The sequence below is a fragment of the Canis aureus genome, chromosome 27 (assembly GCF_053574225.1).
Source record: "Canis aureus isolate CA01 chromosome 27, VMU_Caureus_v.1.0, whole genome shotgun sequence".
Lineage (NCBI taxonomy): Eukaryota > Metazoa > Chordata > Mammalia > Carnivora > Canidae > Canis > Canis aureus.
This window is the reverse complement of record NC_135637.1, coordinates 44,867,432-44,882,951: the sequence shown is the minus strand read 5'-3', so window position 1 is coordinate 44,882,951 and position 15,520 is coordinate 44,867,432. Positions and strand designations below refer to the sequence as shown.

The window sequence follows — 15,520 nt, the reverse complement described above, 5'->3', positions numbered from 1 at the left end:
CATATAATATATAAAACACATGTGGATGGAACTGGAGGGGATTATGCTGAGTGGAATAAGTCAATCAGAGAAGGACAAACATTATATGGTCTCATTCATTTGGGAAATATAAATAATAGTGAAAGGGAATTAAAGGGAAGGGAGAAGAAATGGGTAGGAAATATCAGAAAGGGAGACAGAGCATGAAGACTCCTAACACTGGGGGTGGTGGAAGGGGAGGAGGGCGGGGGGTGGGGGTGAATGGGTGGCGGGCACTGAGGGGGGCACTTGACAGGATAACCACTGGGTGCTATTCTGTATGTTGGCAAATTGAACACCAATAAAAAATAAATTCATTAATAAATAAATAAAACACATGAATCAGTAGAAAAATTCTAGGAGCGGAGAACTGGGGAAGGTAGAGGGTGGGTGAGAGGCCATCACAATGCACTTGACTTACATTGCTAGCCAGATGCTTCTGGTTCTTAGCATGCATCAGGGACATGGTACTGGTAGGCAGGATGTAGCTGGTGGCTTCACTCCATCCCAAGCTTCCTTGTACGGGTTCTACAGGGGTTATAAACCATTTTGTGAGTACAGAAAATGCACTCTGGTTGGATCTTTAGAAGGGGATTTTTCCTGTATCTTTTTTCAGACACTGCTTAACAACCCCTGATCTTCATACTCAGCAGGACCCAAGTCCCCCTCAGTAAATAATGGGTTTAATGCTGTGACCATAATTTTCTGGTCCATTATTCTGTTCTCTTCCATAGTACTTATTTCAGTTTGGCAGTTATCATGGAGCACTGCATCTTGACAACAGTGGTGAATGTATGAATATGCATTTGTACAGCTATAGTACTGTAGGCCACAAAGAGTGACATTTTACTGTATGGAAATGAAAACAAAGTTTTTGACGCTGTGTTCCTTTGCTCTAGGTCTAGGAATTCCTGAAGGGTGAAAACCACTAACTTAAAATCTATTTATCCTATCTTACATTTTTGTAGCTAGTGGGAGCTCAAGAAAGATTTCCACTCCTAGGTATTTATTTACTCAAGAAAACAAAAATTACATATGCACAAAAACCTATACTCAAATGTATATAGCAGCTTTATTCATAATTGTCACAAACTAGATACAATCCAGGTGTCCTTGGACTGTGAATGAATAAATTGTGGTATATTCATACAATGGAATATCACACTCTGCAATAAATCCAATAAACTACTGGTTTTTACAGCAATGTGTAGAGTACACAAGTGGATTTTACTAAGACAAAGAAACAGACCTGACGGCTGCAGACTTCATAATCCCATTTGCAGGACATTCTGGAAAAGGTTTTTCAAAGTTTGTTTCTTTAAAAATAGGTCCAGAAAATGCTTCTATGGGTCTCAAAGAAGGAAAAGGAAGAGGGTAATTTTGAGGTGATAGATTTTCTGTGGCTTCACTGGGGTGAATACATGACTTTGCATTTGTTAAAAGCCATAGTCCAGAGGCACCTGGGTGGCTCAGTGGGTTAAGCATCTGCCTTCAGCTCAGGTCAAGATGAGCTTGGAGAACGCTGCTCAGAGGGAAGTCTGCTTCTCCCTCTTCCTCTGCCCCTCTTCCTGCTCATGCTCTCTCTCTCTCTCTCAAATCAATAAAATCTTGTTTTAAAAAACATCCTGTAGTACTATATACTACAAAGAGTGATTTACTGTGTGTAAATTAAAACAGAATCAAGCTGAATGGGGAAGAGGACGCCAATGGAATAGAAATCATAACAAATAAACCTAACTGTGTTACAAATGCATAACAAGACTATGCTGAAGGAAGTGAGTTAGAAAACAATTTAGTTTATTTTTGAAAATGGTATTTTGACTCATTAAGCTATAGACAAAAATAACCAATAAGATACTGTAGTTACTACATTTGTTTCTCACAGGAATATGGGTTAGCAATTCTCAAAACTATGTGCCGATAAAAGTTGAACAAATAGGAGCGCCTGGGGGGCTCAGGGGTGAGTGTCTGGCTTCAGCCCAGGGCGTGACCCTGGGGTCCTGGGATCGAGTCCCGCATTGAGCTCTCCGCAAGAAGCCTGCTTCTCCCTCTGCCTGTGTCTCTGCCTCTCTCTGTCTCATGAATAAATAAATACAACCTTTAAAAAAGTTGAACAAATAAGCAAACATGTCATAGGTAATGAGGGCCAGGCTTTCTAGGAAAAAAAAAGCCACAAGTTGGAAAAATAAAAGATAGAAGTCTAAAGTCTGTAGTGTTGAATGATATAGGAAGCATCAATAGGAACTCATGGTTCAAAGCACACATATAATTAGACAAATATAGAAATAAATACTGATATGTATGCATATAGAGGTTAGTATCCATAATATATTTCTAAGCTCTGTCCATAGAAGGGTCCCAGCAGCAGTGAGCACGCCTAGTGCTGAGATTTTTGCCTTTGAAATGCCAATCCTTAATACATAAACCAGGGCTCCTTGGAGAGGGGGTATCTGGAGCAGGTAAATACAAGATGAACATCTTGTGGTGCCAGAATGTAAGGAAGCACTCAAAAACAATGACAGAGTATGTTAAGTTCTTATAGGAGCCACCCTGAAAGGCACCCAATGGGGAAAGGTGAAATGATTTGAGCAACAAAATAAATAGCAGTATTAGACTACATCACGTAGAAGAAATTAAATATCCATGAGTTCAGATATAATTACTTACTGATACAAGTAAAAAAAAAAAAACCCAAATGGTAGGAAGAAAGAGTGGTTTCTTACCGAAGAATTCCAATTGATAAATGTAGGAGGGATGAAAAAAAAAAACAGAAAATCACCAATAGGCATATTTTATACTAAAAGTTGTTTCAGGCAAGACCCATCAATAGATGGTAAAATACATGAGAGAACATTTGAAGAGAAACAGGCTATCTGCAAAGTCCCAAAATATCTCCCTCCATGATATGTATTAACAACAAAGGGAAAAATCACGACATTACAGTAGAGAAGCTCAGCAGCCAGCCACCTAACCAAGTCACCACGTTCAACATCACCAGTTACCGGCATCACGTCCCACCTGCCATGATGCCGGAGAGAAGCTTTTGTGTTAAACTCGCCAAAAATGGACTGTCTTGATCTAATCATAAGAAGACATCATATAAAACCAAATGGAGGGGCATTCCACAAAATAACCGGAAAGTATTCCTCAAAAGTGTTACAATCAGAAAAAGACAAGGGAAAACTGAGAAATGATCAGATTGAAGAAAGCTAATGAGTCATATGAATTAAATGCAAAATGGGATGACAGGCTGGCGCCTGACATAGAAAAGCACATTAGTGGAAAAACCCTGGTGAAATCTGGATGAAGTCTGTAAGTTACACTGCAACAAGGTTAATTTAGTTTCCATGATTGTATTACAGACAAAACTATGCTGGAATTCTCTGGACTCTTTCTGCAAGTTTTCTGGAAACCTAAAAGAGTTTCAAAATAAAGTTTTAAAAAGTTTGTTGAATTAACCAATTCAGAGGAGACAAAAAAAAAGTGTCTTTGTAGGCTGTACGCCCCTTGTCCCTGGAGAAGCCAGGGAAGGACAAGTCCAGGGTGAGGGTAGCCTAGTTTCAACAGTGCTCACCTGCAATAAGGAAGGAGCTCCCAAATCTGTGCCAATGCACAGCATGGTGTGATATTCCACTTCGGGCTCAATGAATTGTCACTAGGACTACTGAGGAGATAAAATAGGAAACTGGAAGTGCCTGAAAAAACCTGGGCGGTAAGGTGCTTATCCCAACTATTCCGTTATTGTCTCCAGGGAAGAAGAGAAAAATAACTCACTCTGCTGTAAAGATTCTTCAGGTTCTTGGTTCTGTCATAATCCACTGTTTCTAGGACTGTTGTATCTTTGTCCTTAATCTGATGATAATTTTCTTTACATTTCACCTACACACAAAAAAGATGGGTTATTCTTTTCTGCTGTTCAAAAATACAGAAGGACAGGAATGGCTTGTGTCGGGAGAGAAGTCCAAGAAGACGCACCTCACTGGCATTAATGCCACTTTGAAGAGCAGTCACCTAAAGTGGTGTATCTGTGACCAGGTTCTAATTCTGCAGAGTTTCTTTACCTGCTGCCATGTACCCGTATCTGTAAAGAAAAACCAGGCACCGGAAATGGTAAAATACACGTCTGCCATCAGCATGAGCAGTTTGTGCCAACTTAGATGAGCCTTTACTTCATTCTGGGTTCCTGCTTTAATACTAACAGAGACACAGTCGTTCTGTGTTCCTGCCAACTTTGTAGGGTTGTCAAAACCTGGCTCTTTGCCAGATCTTCTTCACCATTTTGTTGCCTTTTCCATGCATGCACCCCCATCCCTGAGTGCCTCAACCGTCCGTGAACCTGCCCTAGGAGAGCTAAACCATATCCTGGGGACATTTTCCAAATATCTACTTTTTTACTTCAGAACTTACCTCCCAAAGGTCAAAGCATGCATTTGCATTCTACTCTCTGCAGGCTAACCTAAGCAACTTCCGTATAGATGCTTGAGGGTGGTTCACTCTGAAACACCTCACAGGAAACGTTCTGGGTAAACCTCAAATGCTTAAACCCCTGGAGAGACCAAAACCGAGAAGGTCCCACACCAGAGCAGGTCACCAGGAGAGGCTGTATCAGGCAGGGGCCTCTGGTTTCTGTGGCTCACGTACTGTTAGAGCAGCTTTCTCTAACCCGGGCACAGGGCTGGCCTGGTTGTCACCCCACTGAAAGCACCACGATTTCACTGATCCACAGAGAGCCAGTCCTTCTGGGAAGATCTCACCTGACTCTGGAGATCACAGGATTTCTTGGCCTGGAGGATCTGAGGCATATCCCAAATGTAGCATCCCATGCCTTTCAGCCGATTCAAGTCATCCTTATACACGTTCTGCAGGAAAGAAGGGATGATGAGAGGTGACAGGTACTAAGTGAATTTACAATCGGGCATTTTGATAATTTCCCATCAGCCATTGGCTGTGCTGAGTGCTTAGCAGTCATAGGGTGGGCCCCGCACCAGCTGGAGGGCTTTCCCGCTCCGACCTAAAGAAGCCTAGGAGGAGAGGAAGAGCTAAAGTTTTGTCTGGAGTAAAAAACAGGTTAAATATTTAACACAGGGGTCACATGGCTCAGAGGGGATTCTCACACCAAAAAGTGGTTACGCGTGCCACTGTGCTTTAAAAAGCAGTATAATTTATGAAAACGGGGACAAGTGGAGCATAGGGGGCCAAGACACGGTTGAGTGAAGGTGTAACTAAGTCAAGCTGCAGAAAGGGCATCGTACATTGCTCAGGATGTCCTGCATGCTGTGGGCCCGAATTACGCCGGGTTCTTCCGGGAGAGACATCCACTGGTGGAAGTAGTGTTGGTACTCTAGGTCACGGAGGATGTACTGACAGTGTTTGGCCAGCCCGTGATTCATCATATCGATGGGGATGTGCACATTTGCTTTGGTATCCGCATAATCTCTTCTGTAGTTCAATTAAGCCCCCTTTTTTTAAAGACAAAAAGAAGGATTAAAATGTTAATTATTCAGATCCATCTCTCTCGGGGTCTTATCCCTAGTATAGATCAGTACCTTTAGGATGAACAAAGGCTAGAGAAGATACTTTTTAAATAGATTCTTCATTCCCAATGTCCCTTCCTTTCAAAACACAGGGGTAAGTAGTCACCTTGTTGCTTTCTCCTTTTTCCAAACACAGGTACTTCACTGTGGGTTTGGAAGTGCAGAAGGGAAGGAAAGGGAGGAAAGCCCATAGTTACCAATGGTAACTGGCAGGGGTGGGGATGAATCTCAGGGAAGGAATGACTCCTTCCTCACCACCCCATGCCTCTCTCAACCGAAGAACGGGTCACAAACAGACCCCCTAATAGCACCCTCCAGGGTACAAATCCTCCGTCACAGTGAGCTTTGCTTTGCTTACTGCACTACTCGTCTTTTGGAAATCCAGGCACTGGACCACACCAGGGAACTCACTGATTTCTTTTCCAGCCAGGTAGTGGCCCTTCTGCTTCTCATATGTCTCTTTGTATTTAAGCTGTGAAGTAGGCACAACTTAGTTGAGAATCTCTGGGATTTTTGGACCAGCTCCCCAGAGAAGACTCTTAAATGCACGGAGGAAAAACCACCACTGACCTCGCTGTTCACATAGTTGGCATGCTTAGCTCCCACGATGGGAATGTAGCGCCTATGCAAGGTGCAGCCGTAAGCGTTGGTCCCTTCTCAAGCCCCTTTGTACAGTATCTGGAACAAAGGAATATGTGTCAGCAAGTTTGCAGTCAACTTCCTTCAGGTATTGCTAAAAAGAAAATGGTAAAACCAAGGTAAAATATTTATGTTTAAAGGCCAAGAGCCCTTACTGCGTCTACCTAAGAGTATGGGAGAATCTTCTATCTTACTGCAGATTGAATCTACAAACACCAGGGTGTTCTAGGACATCTATAACAGAGAATAACTGTATTTAAAGTTATGGTAAAAGTGGAAATACATTTTCACATAGGTAGAGAATCACCAAAGACTGCTTCCCATTGAGCATACACACAGACACAGGGCACGCGCGCACACACACACACATCATCCTTAAATCAGCTGAATTAAATTAGTCTTCCGTCTGTTGGCTGGAGATATTTATACATGACTGCCAGAGAGGGACTGGCCTTTCCTCTCTTTTCCCTGTTAGTGGGTGTTCAGTCCTCTGCGCACCTACAGCTGGTATAGCACCTGCTACCTTATTATCTATTTGCCTGTCCATCTCCCTCATTGGCATGGGCTCCTGAGGGGCTTCTCTTACTGAGTGTTAGCCCCGTAGCACTTCCTCCAATGCCTGGCCCATTACTGGAGCTCAAAAAGAAAAATACCAGCTGAATAAATGCTACTTCTAATAAACAACAGCAGTTATTTCTAAGAAGATTAAATGCAATGATAGGTCTTTTAAGTTCAGTTGTTCACAAAATCAGCCAAGAAGATGAATTAAGAGCTTAAAATTAAGAACTGAGTTGTAAATCAAATAAAATAGAACTTACAGTACTGTAGAGTTTTCTCATGTCTTTGGAGTGGGTGATATATGGTGTATCTGGAGAAAATAGATACTTGCCCTTCAATACTTTATTAAATGTTTCTTTATGTTTTACCTAACAAGAGAAAACAAGACAAAACCAATCCACATCTTTGGTCAATATAAATGCATATTTAAAGTTTCATAGTTTCGGGGCAGCCCGGGTGGCTCAGCGGTTTAGTGCCGCCTTCAGGCCAGGGCATGATCCTGGAGACCCGGGATCGAGTCCGGCATCGGGCTCCCTGCGTGGAGCCTGCTTCTCCCTCTGCCTGTGTCTCTGCCTCTCTCTGTGTATCTCTCATGAATAAATAAAATCTTTAAAAAAAATAAAAAAATAAAGTTTCATAGTTTCTACCCAAAAAGATAATAACCAGTCTACATTTGGAGATTTAAAACAAACTAATTGGTTAGATTTCAGTTCATTTTGCCTAATACAATAATTTGGACAAGAATATGGATGCTTTTTAAAAGAAGAAATGGGTAGGAAATATCAGAAAGGGAGACAGAACATGAAAGACTCCTAACTCTGGGAAACAAACTAGGGGTGGTGGAAGGGGAGGAGGGCAGGGGTTGGGGGTGACTGGGTGACAGGTACTGAGGTGGGCACTTGATGGGATGAGCAATGGGTGTTATTCTGTATGTTGGCAAGTTGAACACCAATAAAAAATAAATTTATTATTTAAAAAAATAAAAAAAATAAAACCTGCATTCTCACTCTGAAAAAAAAAATGTTCGTACAGTACATCTCTTACTAGGGACTTTAAAGACATGCCCACCAGAGATGATCTTCTAGTTTCCTGCCCCACTGTCCATTTTCTTACAAGCAGTTACCTGGAGGTGAGCAAATGCAGTCAATGACACAATGAACTCCCCAGTCCATGCACACATCACTATACACAAAGAAAACTTACATCACTTTGACTGACTGAGTTAATCTTCACCAAAACAATCTCTGGAGGATCCACCACACTTGTGAAGTTAGGACAGTTGTCGAGATCAGCCTTCTTGTATTTTATCTGCAAGGAAACAGAGATGATTAAGACTGGTCTCCTTCCAGTGGGTACCTGCCCCCACATGACAGGCAAGGCGGCCAGGCATTAGGTAAGAACAGGGTTTGTGTACCTGATTCACCATTTCCTGGTTCTTCGTAACCCTCACGTAGTCCACAGAGTCCACGGGTATCCAGACAATGCCACGGAGCCACTCCAGGTCAGCCTTGTAGACATCCTGAGAGCAGGAAGAGAGATACAACGCAGGCATAAATGACTCAGGCACAGGATTCCAGACTGTAGGTCTGAAGCAACTTTTTCAGGAGCTTTTTAAGGATTTCCCTCTAGTGACTGTCATCTCTTGATGCAATCATGATTTCACCTGTTCACCAGAGAGGTATCCTGTGAGCCTATTATTATGAGCAAAGTACTGTACTAGGTGCTTTCAGAGATAAGTACAAAGGAATCTGGTGTGAAGAGAAGTCCTTTATAAGTGGAGAGTGTAACAGCAAGAACACTCAAGGGCTATGGGAGCTACGGGCAGGGAGCCATTGTATCTAGCATTGAGTCCAAGGAAGGGTTTTACCAGGGAGGGTGGGTTTTTAGAAGGATTTATATGTAATTACTTGGTACGTGGGAAATTTAGACTAACTACACAAAGGAAGTGATACAACTAAATGCTCCTGTGTGGTAGAGTAGGGGACACATGCCCCTGGCCAGGCCTAGCTCTCCCCCTCCCCACCCCACATCAACCACAATGGAGCTGCTGATCTGGTTAAATGTCCATGACCATCGTTCTGCTGCAGCAACAGGGAGGTGGCAAGTTCAAGCTCACCACCTGGTGGCAGGCAGCCTCTGATTTCCTGTTTCCAAAGTGGTAATGAGAAGACCAGGTGGGTTAGCTCCAGGGTATGTCTGAGCATCAGGTCGATGCATGGAGTTTCTGTTCCTTAGGAACTGCTGGCGGCAGCTACACGTCTGGGCTCAGGCCTCACTGGAAGGTGGCCTAGGTCATGTATTCTCTTCCCTACCCTCACCCAAAGCTCTGTGCAAGCAGATTCTGGGCCCTCAGGTAGTTTATCAGGATTTTGTTTCTCTTTTGCTTTGATTCTTTGCAAGCAAGTCCTACATCAACGCCTGAAGAAGAGACGCTTGGCAAAGGGCATACCCAGGTCTTTGCCTACACTAACTACAACCCCCATTTACTCTCCATTCTCACCCCAAGCCATTTATTATTTTAAATCAGCTGATAATCTCCCAGGCCAATGTGAGATGTTGGTGATGTCAAAGATGATGCAAAAACAAAAAAAACAACCAATGAAAAAAATTGGCTTTGAACGATACTCGGAAATAAGTCGTCAAAAAGGCAAAGCTGTCAATCACTGCTCCTGGTTTTTCTCTACAAAAGATTCAGCCTCAGTTCCCTTCTGGGAACAAATTCAGTATTTATGGCTCAAAGTTTCAAAGCCCGGTGCTTCCAGAGTACTGCCTGTAACTCTCTGAGTACACCATACATTCCTAGGTCATTAAGAAACAAAAATTACTTACATTGCTCTGTAGGTCAGAGGCCTTCCTTGCCTGGATAATGTCATTTTGGTCAGGATGACACATCCATTGGTGCAGGTAATTACGGTAATCAATATCACTGACGAGGTCCTGCCCATGCTTGGCAGCCAACACCGACACCATATCAGCGGCTATATATTGATCTTGGCCTTTGTTTTATGGTAGTCCTCTCTGTATAGTCTGTCATTCTGAATCTGGCCTGTGCGCTCAAACCAAACCAGTTTAGGATCATCTCTCATCGTCGAACACCAACATAATGACCTCTTTGTTTTACATGTTCAGCTTTGTAGTTCAGCTGGTGGGAGAAAAAAAAATAGAGATTCCATCGGTTGTGACAAGCTCTCAAGGAAAAGGGGAGCTTGAAACATCAGCACACACAGCCCCTCAGCCTTTTGTCACCTGCCTCCCCGAGAATAAAGAACAAAAAGCACTGACATAATAAATATGAAGAAATACAGATTTAAAAGTAGGAAAAATACATTCGTTTTCTAATTCTGCCTATGTTTTATTGGAAAGCTTAGAGATTTTAAGGAAGTGAGGGAATAGAAGAGAGTAAACACTCAGACCATAGCTTTCAAAGAAGCCAACAAAACAAACACTCTCAAAGCCCAGAGAGGACCAGAAGGGTAGAGGACTCCAAACATCCCCAGGCCTCCTAGCTCCAGGAGCCCCCAGCGTGCGCTCCTAGAAGGATAAATGACCTCGCTCTGAATGTCACCAGAGTGATGGGCGTGAACAAATGGTACGCGTCTGGAGGCAAAATGTAACCCGTAGCCCGTAGCTTTTTGTTTCTCCCAGCCTTCCTTGTAGAGATAGTAAAAGACAGAGAGCCACAACAGAGCTTAACCTAAGGAGTCAGAAGGGCGCTGGTCATGTGCATACATCTCCCCACTGTTACATTCCGGTCCTCGGTTCCCCCGCCCAGGAGTATCAGGCATCTGGCTGAAACCCATACCTGGTCCAGCATCTGGGCTGTCTCCTGGGCAGTGTGCAGCAAGGGGGTCTCGGTGAGGGTGTACTGTGATTTGGCATCATTCCAATCTTTCTGGTATTTACTCTGGAATTGAGAAGCCAGAGGTTTAACATACTTGATATTAAGAAATCATAATGTTGCTCGGGAAAATGCTAGCATCATCTCATGATTACAGTCTGTGTCTCAGACAATGACTGCACGCTGAGCTAAAGTAGGTGAAAATCTTTGGAAATGACATTTCATGATCGGGTAATTTTAGAATGACAGGTACTCACATCATTTAGGATCTCACCGCTTTGTTTTGCAGTCTCGTAATCAGCTCTATCATCCACGGGAGTAAAGTTGAGAGTTTCTATTTTTGGGCGGTATTTTTTCTATTGGAAAGAAAATATCTTTCCTCTCAGGCAGGACAAAGACACACTAGATTTAAGGGTCTTTCTCTACTAGAAGCACAGAGAGCCATATCTGAACGGCACCCTTCGAGACAATTTGACCTTTTTCTTACCATTTTATTTTATTTTATTTTATTTTATTTTATTTTATTTTTTAATTTTTTATTGGTGTTCAATTTACTAACATACAGAATAACCCCCAGTGCCCGACACCCATTCACTCCCACCCCCCGCCCTCCTCCCCTTCCAACACCCCTAGTTCGTTTCCCAGAGTTAGCAGTCTTTACGTTCTGTCTCCCTTTCTGATATTTCCCACACATTTCTTCTCCCTTCCCTTATATTCCCTTTCAGTATTATTTATATTCCCCAAATGAATGAGAACATATAATGTTTGTCCTTCTCCGACTGACTTACTTCACTCAGCATAATACCCTCCAGTTCCATCCACGTTGAAGCAAATGGTGGGTATTTGTCATTTCTAATAGCTGAGTAATATTCCATTGTATACATAGACCACATCTTCTTTATCCATTCATCTTTCGTTGGACACCGAGGCTCCTTCTACAGTTTGGCTATCGTGGCCATTGCTGCTAGAAACATCGGGGTGCAGGTGTCCCGGCGTTTCACTGCATCTGTATCTTTGGGGTAAATCCCCAATAGTGCAATTGCTGGGTCGTAGGGCAGGTCTATTTTTAACTCTTTGAGGAACCTCCACACAGCTTTCCAGAGTGGCTGCACCAGTTCACATTCCCACCAACAGTGTAAGAGGGTTCCCTTTTCTCCGCATCCCCTCCAACATTTGTTGTTTCCTGCCTTGTTAATTTGCCCCATTCTCACTGGTGTGAGGTGGTATCTCATTGTGGTTTTGATTTGTATTTCCCTGATGGCAAGTGATGCAGAGCATTTTCTCATGTGCATGTTGGCCATGTCTATGTCTTCCTCTGTGAGATTTCTGTTCATGTCTTTTGCCCATTTCATGATTGGATTGTTTGTTTCTTTGGTGTTGAGTTTAATAAGTTCTTTATAGATCTTGGAAACTAGCCTTTTATCTGATATGTCATTTGCAAATATCTTCTCCCATTCTGTAGGTTGTCTTTGAGTTTTGTTGACTGTATCCTTTGCTGTGCAAAAGCTTCTTATCTTGATTAAGTCCCAATAGTTCATTTTTGCTTTTGTTTCTTTTGCCTTCGTGGATGTATCTTGCAAGAAGTTACTATGGTCGAGTTCAAAAAGGGTGTTCCTGTGTTCTTCTCTAGGATTTTGATGGAATCATGTCTCACATTTAGATCTCTCATCCATTTTGAGTTTATCTTTGTGTATGGTGAAAGAGAGTGGTCTAGTTTCATTCTTCTGCATGTGGATGTCCAATTTTCCCAGCACCATTTATTGAAGAGACTGTCTTTCTTCCAGTGGATAGTCTTTCCTCCTTTATCGAATATTAGTTGCCCATAAAGTTCAGGGTCCACTTCTGGATTCTCTATTCTGTTCCACTGATCTATGTGTCTGTTTTTGTGCCAGTACCACACTGTCTTGATGACCACAGCTTTGTAGTACAACCTGAAATCTGGCATTGTGATGCCCCCAGCTATGGTTTTCTTTTTTAAAATTCCCCTGGCTATTCGGGGTCTTTTCTGATTCCACACAAATCTTAAAATAATTTGTTCTAACTCTCTGAAGAAAGTCCATGGTATTTTGATAGGGATTGCATTAAACGTGTATATTGCCCTGGGTAACATTGACATTTTCACAATATTAATTCTGCCAATCCATGAGCATGGAATATTTTTCCATCTCTTTGTGTCTTCCTCAATTTCTTTCAGAAGTGTTCTATAGTTTTGAGGGTATAGATCCTTTACATCTTTGGTTAGGTTTATTCCTAGGTATCTTATGCTTTTGGGTGCAATTGTAAATGGGATTGACTCCTTAATTTCTCTTTCTTCAGTCTCATTGTTAGTGTATAGAAATGCCACTGACTTCTGGGCATTGATTTTGTATCCTGCCACGCTACCGAATTGCTGTATGAGTTCTAGCAATCTTGGGGTGGAGACTTTTGGGTTTTCTATGTAGAGTATCATGTCATCGGCGAAGAGGGAGTGTTTGACTTCTTCTTTGCCAATTTGAATGCCTTTAATGTCTTTTTGTTGTCTGATTGCTGAGGCTAGGACTTCCAGTACTATGTTGAACAGCAGTGGTGAGAGTGGACATCCCTGTCTTGTTCCTGATCTTAGGGGAAAGGCTCCCAGTGCTTCCCCATTGAGAATGGTATTTGCTGTGGGCTTTTCATAGATGGCTTTTAAGATGTCGAGGAATGTTCCCTCTATCCCTACACTCTGAAGAGTTTTGATCAGGAATGGATGCTGTATTTTGTCAAATGCTTTCTCTGCATCCAATGAGAGGATCATATGGTTCTTGGTTTTTCTCTTGCTGATATGATGAATCACATTGATTGTTTTACGGGTGTTGAACCAGCCTTGTGTCCCAGGGATAAATCCTACTTGGTCATGGTGAATAATTTTTTTAATGTACTGTTGGATCCTATTGGCCAGTATCTTGTTGAGAATTTTTGCATCCATGTTCATCAGGGATATTGATCTGTAATTCTCCTTTTTGGTGGGGTCTTTGTCTGGTTTTGGAATTAACGTGATGCTGGCCTCATAGAACGAATTTGGAAGTACTCCATCTCTTTCTATCTTTCCAAACAGCTTTAGGAGAATAGGTATGGTTTCTTCTTTAAACGTTTGATAAAATTCCCCTGGGAAGCCATCTGGCCCTGGACTCTTGTGTCTTGGGAGGTTTCTGATGACTGCTTCAATTTCCTCCCTGGTTATTGGCCTGTTCAGGTTTTCTATTTCTTCCTGTTCCAGTTTTGGTAGTTTGTGGCTTTCCAGGAATGCGTCCATTTCTTCTAGATTGCCTAATTTATTGGCGTATAGCTGTTCATAATAGGTTTTTAAAATCGTTTGTATTTCCTTGGTGTTGGTAGTGATCTCTCCTTTCTCATTCATGATTTTATTAATTTGAGTCTTCTCTCTCTTCTTTTTAATAAGGCTGGCTAATGGTTTATCTATCTTGTTAATTCTTTCAAAGAACCAACTCCTGGTTTTGTTGATCTGTTCCACAGTTCTTCTGGTCTCGATTTCGTTGAGTTCTGCTCGAATCTTTATTAACTCCCTTCTTCTCTTGGGTGTAGGATCTATTTGCTGTTTTTTCTCTAGCTCCTTTATGTGTAAGGTTAGCTTTTGTATTTGAGTTCTTTCCAGTTTTTGAATGGATGCTTGTATTGCGATGTATTTCCCCCTTAGGACTGCTTTTGCTGCATCCCAAAGATTTTGAACGGTTGTATCTTCATTCTCATTAGTTTCCATGAATCTTTTTAATTCTTCCTTAATTTCCTGGTTGACCCTTTTATCTTTTAGCAGGATGGTCCTTAACCGGAGGTTTTCTTTCTTCACTCATGAAGCATCAGGTTAATTTCAGGTCACTTACATTCTTTCCACGGCCTAAACCCTCCTTTCTTCCTAGGCTTCCTAGGCTTTCTTCCTACACTTCCTAGGGAAGTGTAGCCCCATCCCATTACCCTCCAAGGCCACCCAGGCTACAGAGCAGATCTTTGTGCTGTGACAGAGATTTTCTAGACCCGTGCTGTCTGATGTGAAAGCCATGAGACACATGTGACAACAGACCACTTGAAATGTGGCTCATGGGACTAACTCAATTTTTAGTTTTATTTAATTTCAATTAATAGCTACATGTAGCTACATGCTACATTTTTGGACAGTACAAAACTAGAATCTATAGAAGTCAGAGACAGGAAACATTCATTCGTAATCTCACCAAGGTATGAAATCCACTCCTATGATGCTATTATGGCGTTGGCAAGAAAACTGAGAAATATAATATGTCCCTTTTTAAGGAACAGTGAATATTGGCAATTATTGGCCAATCTCACTTTTTTATAAAGATATTTATTTATTTATTTATTCATTCATTCATTCATTCATTCATGAGAGACAGAGAGAGAGAGAGAGAGAGAGAGAGGCGCAGAAGCAGGCTCCATGCCAGGAGCCCGACACGGGACTCAATCCCAGGACTCCAGGATCACGCCCTGGGCCAAAGGCAGTTGCCAAACCGCTGAGCCACCCAGGGATCCCCTCACTTTTGAAGCTGGATGTAAAAGTCCTAAACAATGAAACACTGACAAATCGTTCTCTTAAGAAGGGTTAATGTCATTAATTATTTAACTGTGTCAATGGCGACAGGAAAATCAAGTAAGGGATAGGAAGAAAATTCCTGAACCTGATATTTAGTAGTGGTGTTCTATATACACTGCCTTTAAAGTCAAATAAGAGCCACCATTCACATCCTGCACACCTGATGCACCCTGCACGTCCAATTCAGGGAGTGTCACTGATCCAGGGCCCACCCTGTTGCCCACAAGAATCCCTGGCAGCCTGGAGCAAGGGCCACACCTCACATGTGTTGCTCTGCACCAAGGACTGCGTGCAACAGACTAGCTCCTGGGAGACACTTTGGTTTGAGGACTTGCCAAGGACTTTGCT

At 42.3% G+C, this 15,520-nt stretch overlaps 1 protein-coding gene across 1 annotated transcript; it reads right to left on the bottom strand.

The window, feature by feature from the left end:
- Nucleotides 1-5,917: 5,917 nt before the first annotated feature.
- On the bottom strand, nucleotides 5,918-10,703 carry LOC144299375 (nebulin-like). The gene is made up of 7 exons (XM_077874930.1): nucleotides 10,552-10,703; nucleotides 9,579-9,891; nucleotides 8,164-8,268; nucleotides 7,953-8,057; nucleotides 7,010-7,117; nucleotides 6,123-6,230; nucleotides 5,918-6,024 (listed from the first exon to the last, which is right to left on the bottom strand). Exons 2-6 carry the CDS (start codon nucleotides 9,717-9,719, stop codon nucleotides 6,210-6,212), a joined length of 480 nt encoding a protein of 159 aa, XP_077731056.1. The 5' UTR covers nucleotides 9,720-9,891; nucleotides 10,552-10,703; the 3' UTR covers nucleotides 5,918-6,024; nucleotides 6,123-6,209.
- Between the last annotated feature and the right edge of the window lie 4,817 nt (nucleotides 10,704-15,520).

Coding starts and splice junctions, on each gene's coding strand:
- LOC144299375 (XM_077874930.1), bottom strand. CDS start 9,719: ATGGTGTCGGTGTTGGCTGCCAAGCATGGGCAGGACCTCGTCAGTGAT. Junction 8,269..9,578: donor CCTCTGACCTACAGAGCAAT/GTAAGTAATTTT, acceptor TCCTGCTCTCAG/GATGTCTACAAGGCTGACCT. Junction 6,231..7,009: donor TGAGAAAACTCTACAGTACT/GTAAGTTCTATT, acceptor CCTTTGTTCCAG/ATACTGTACAAAGGGGCTTG.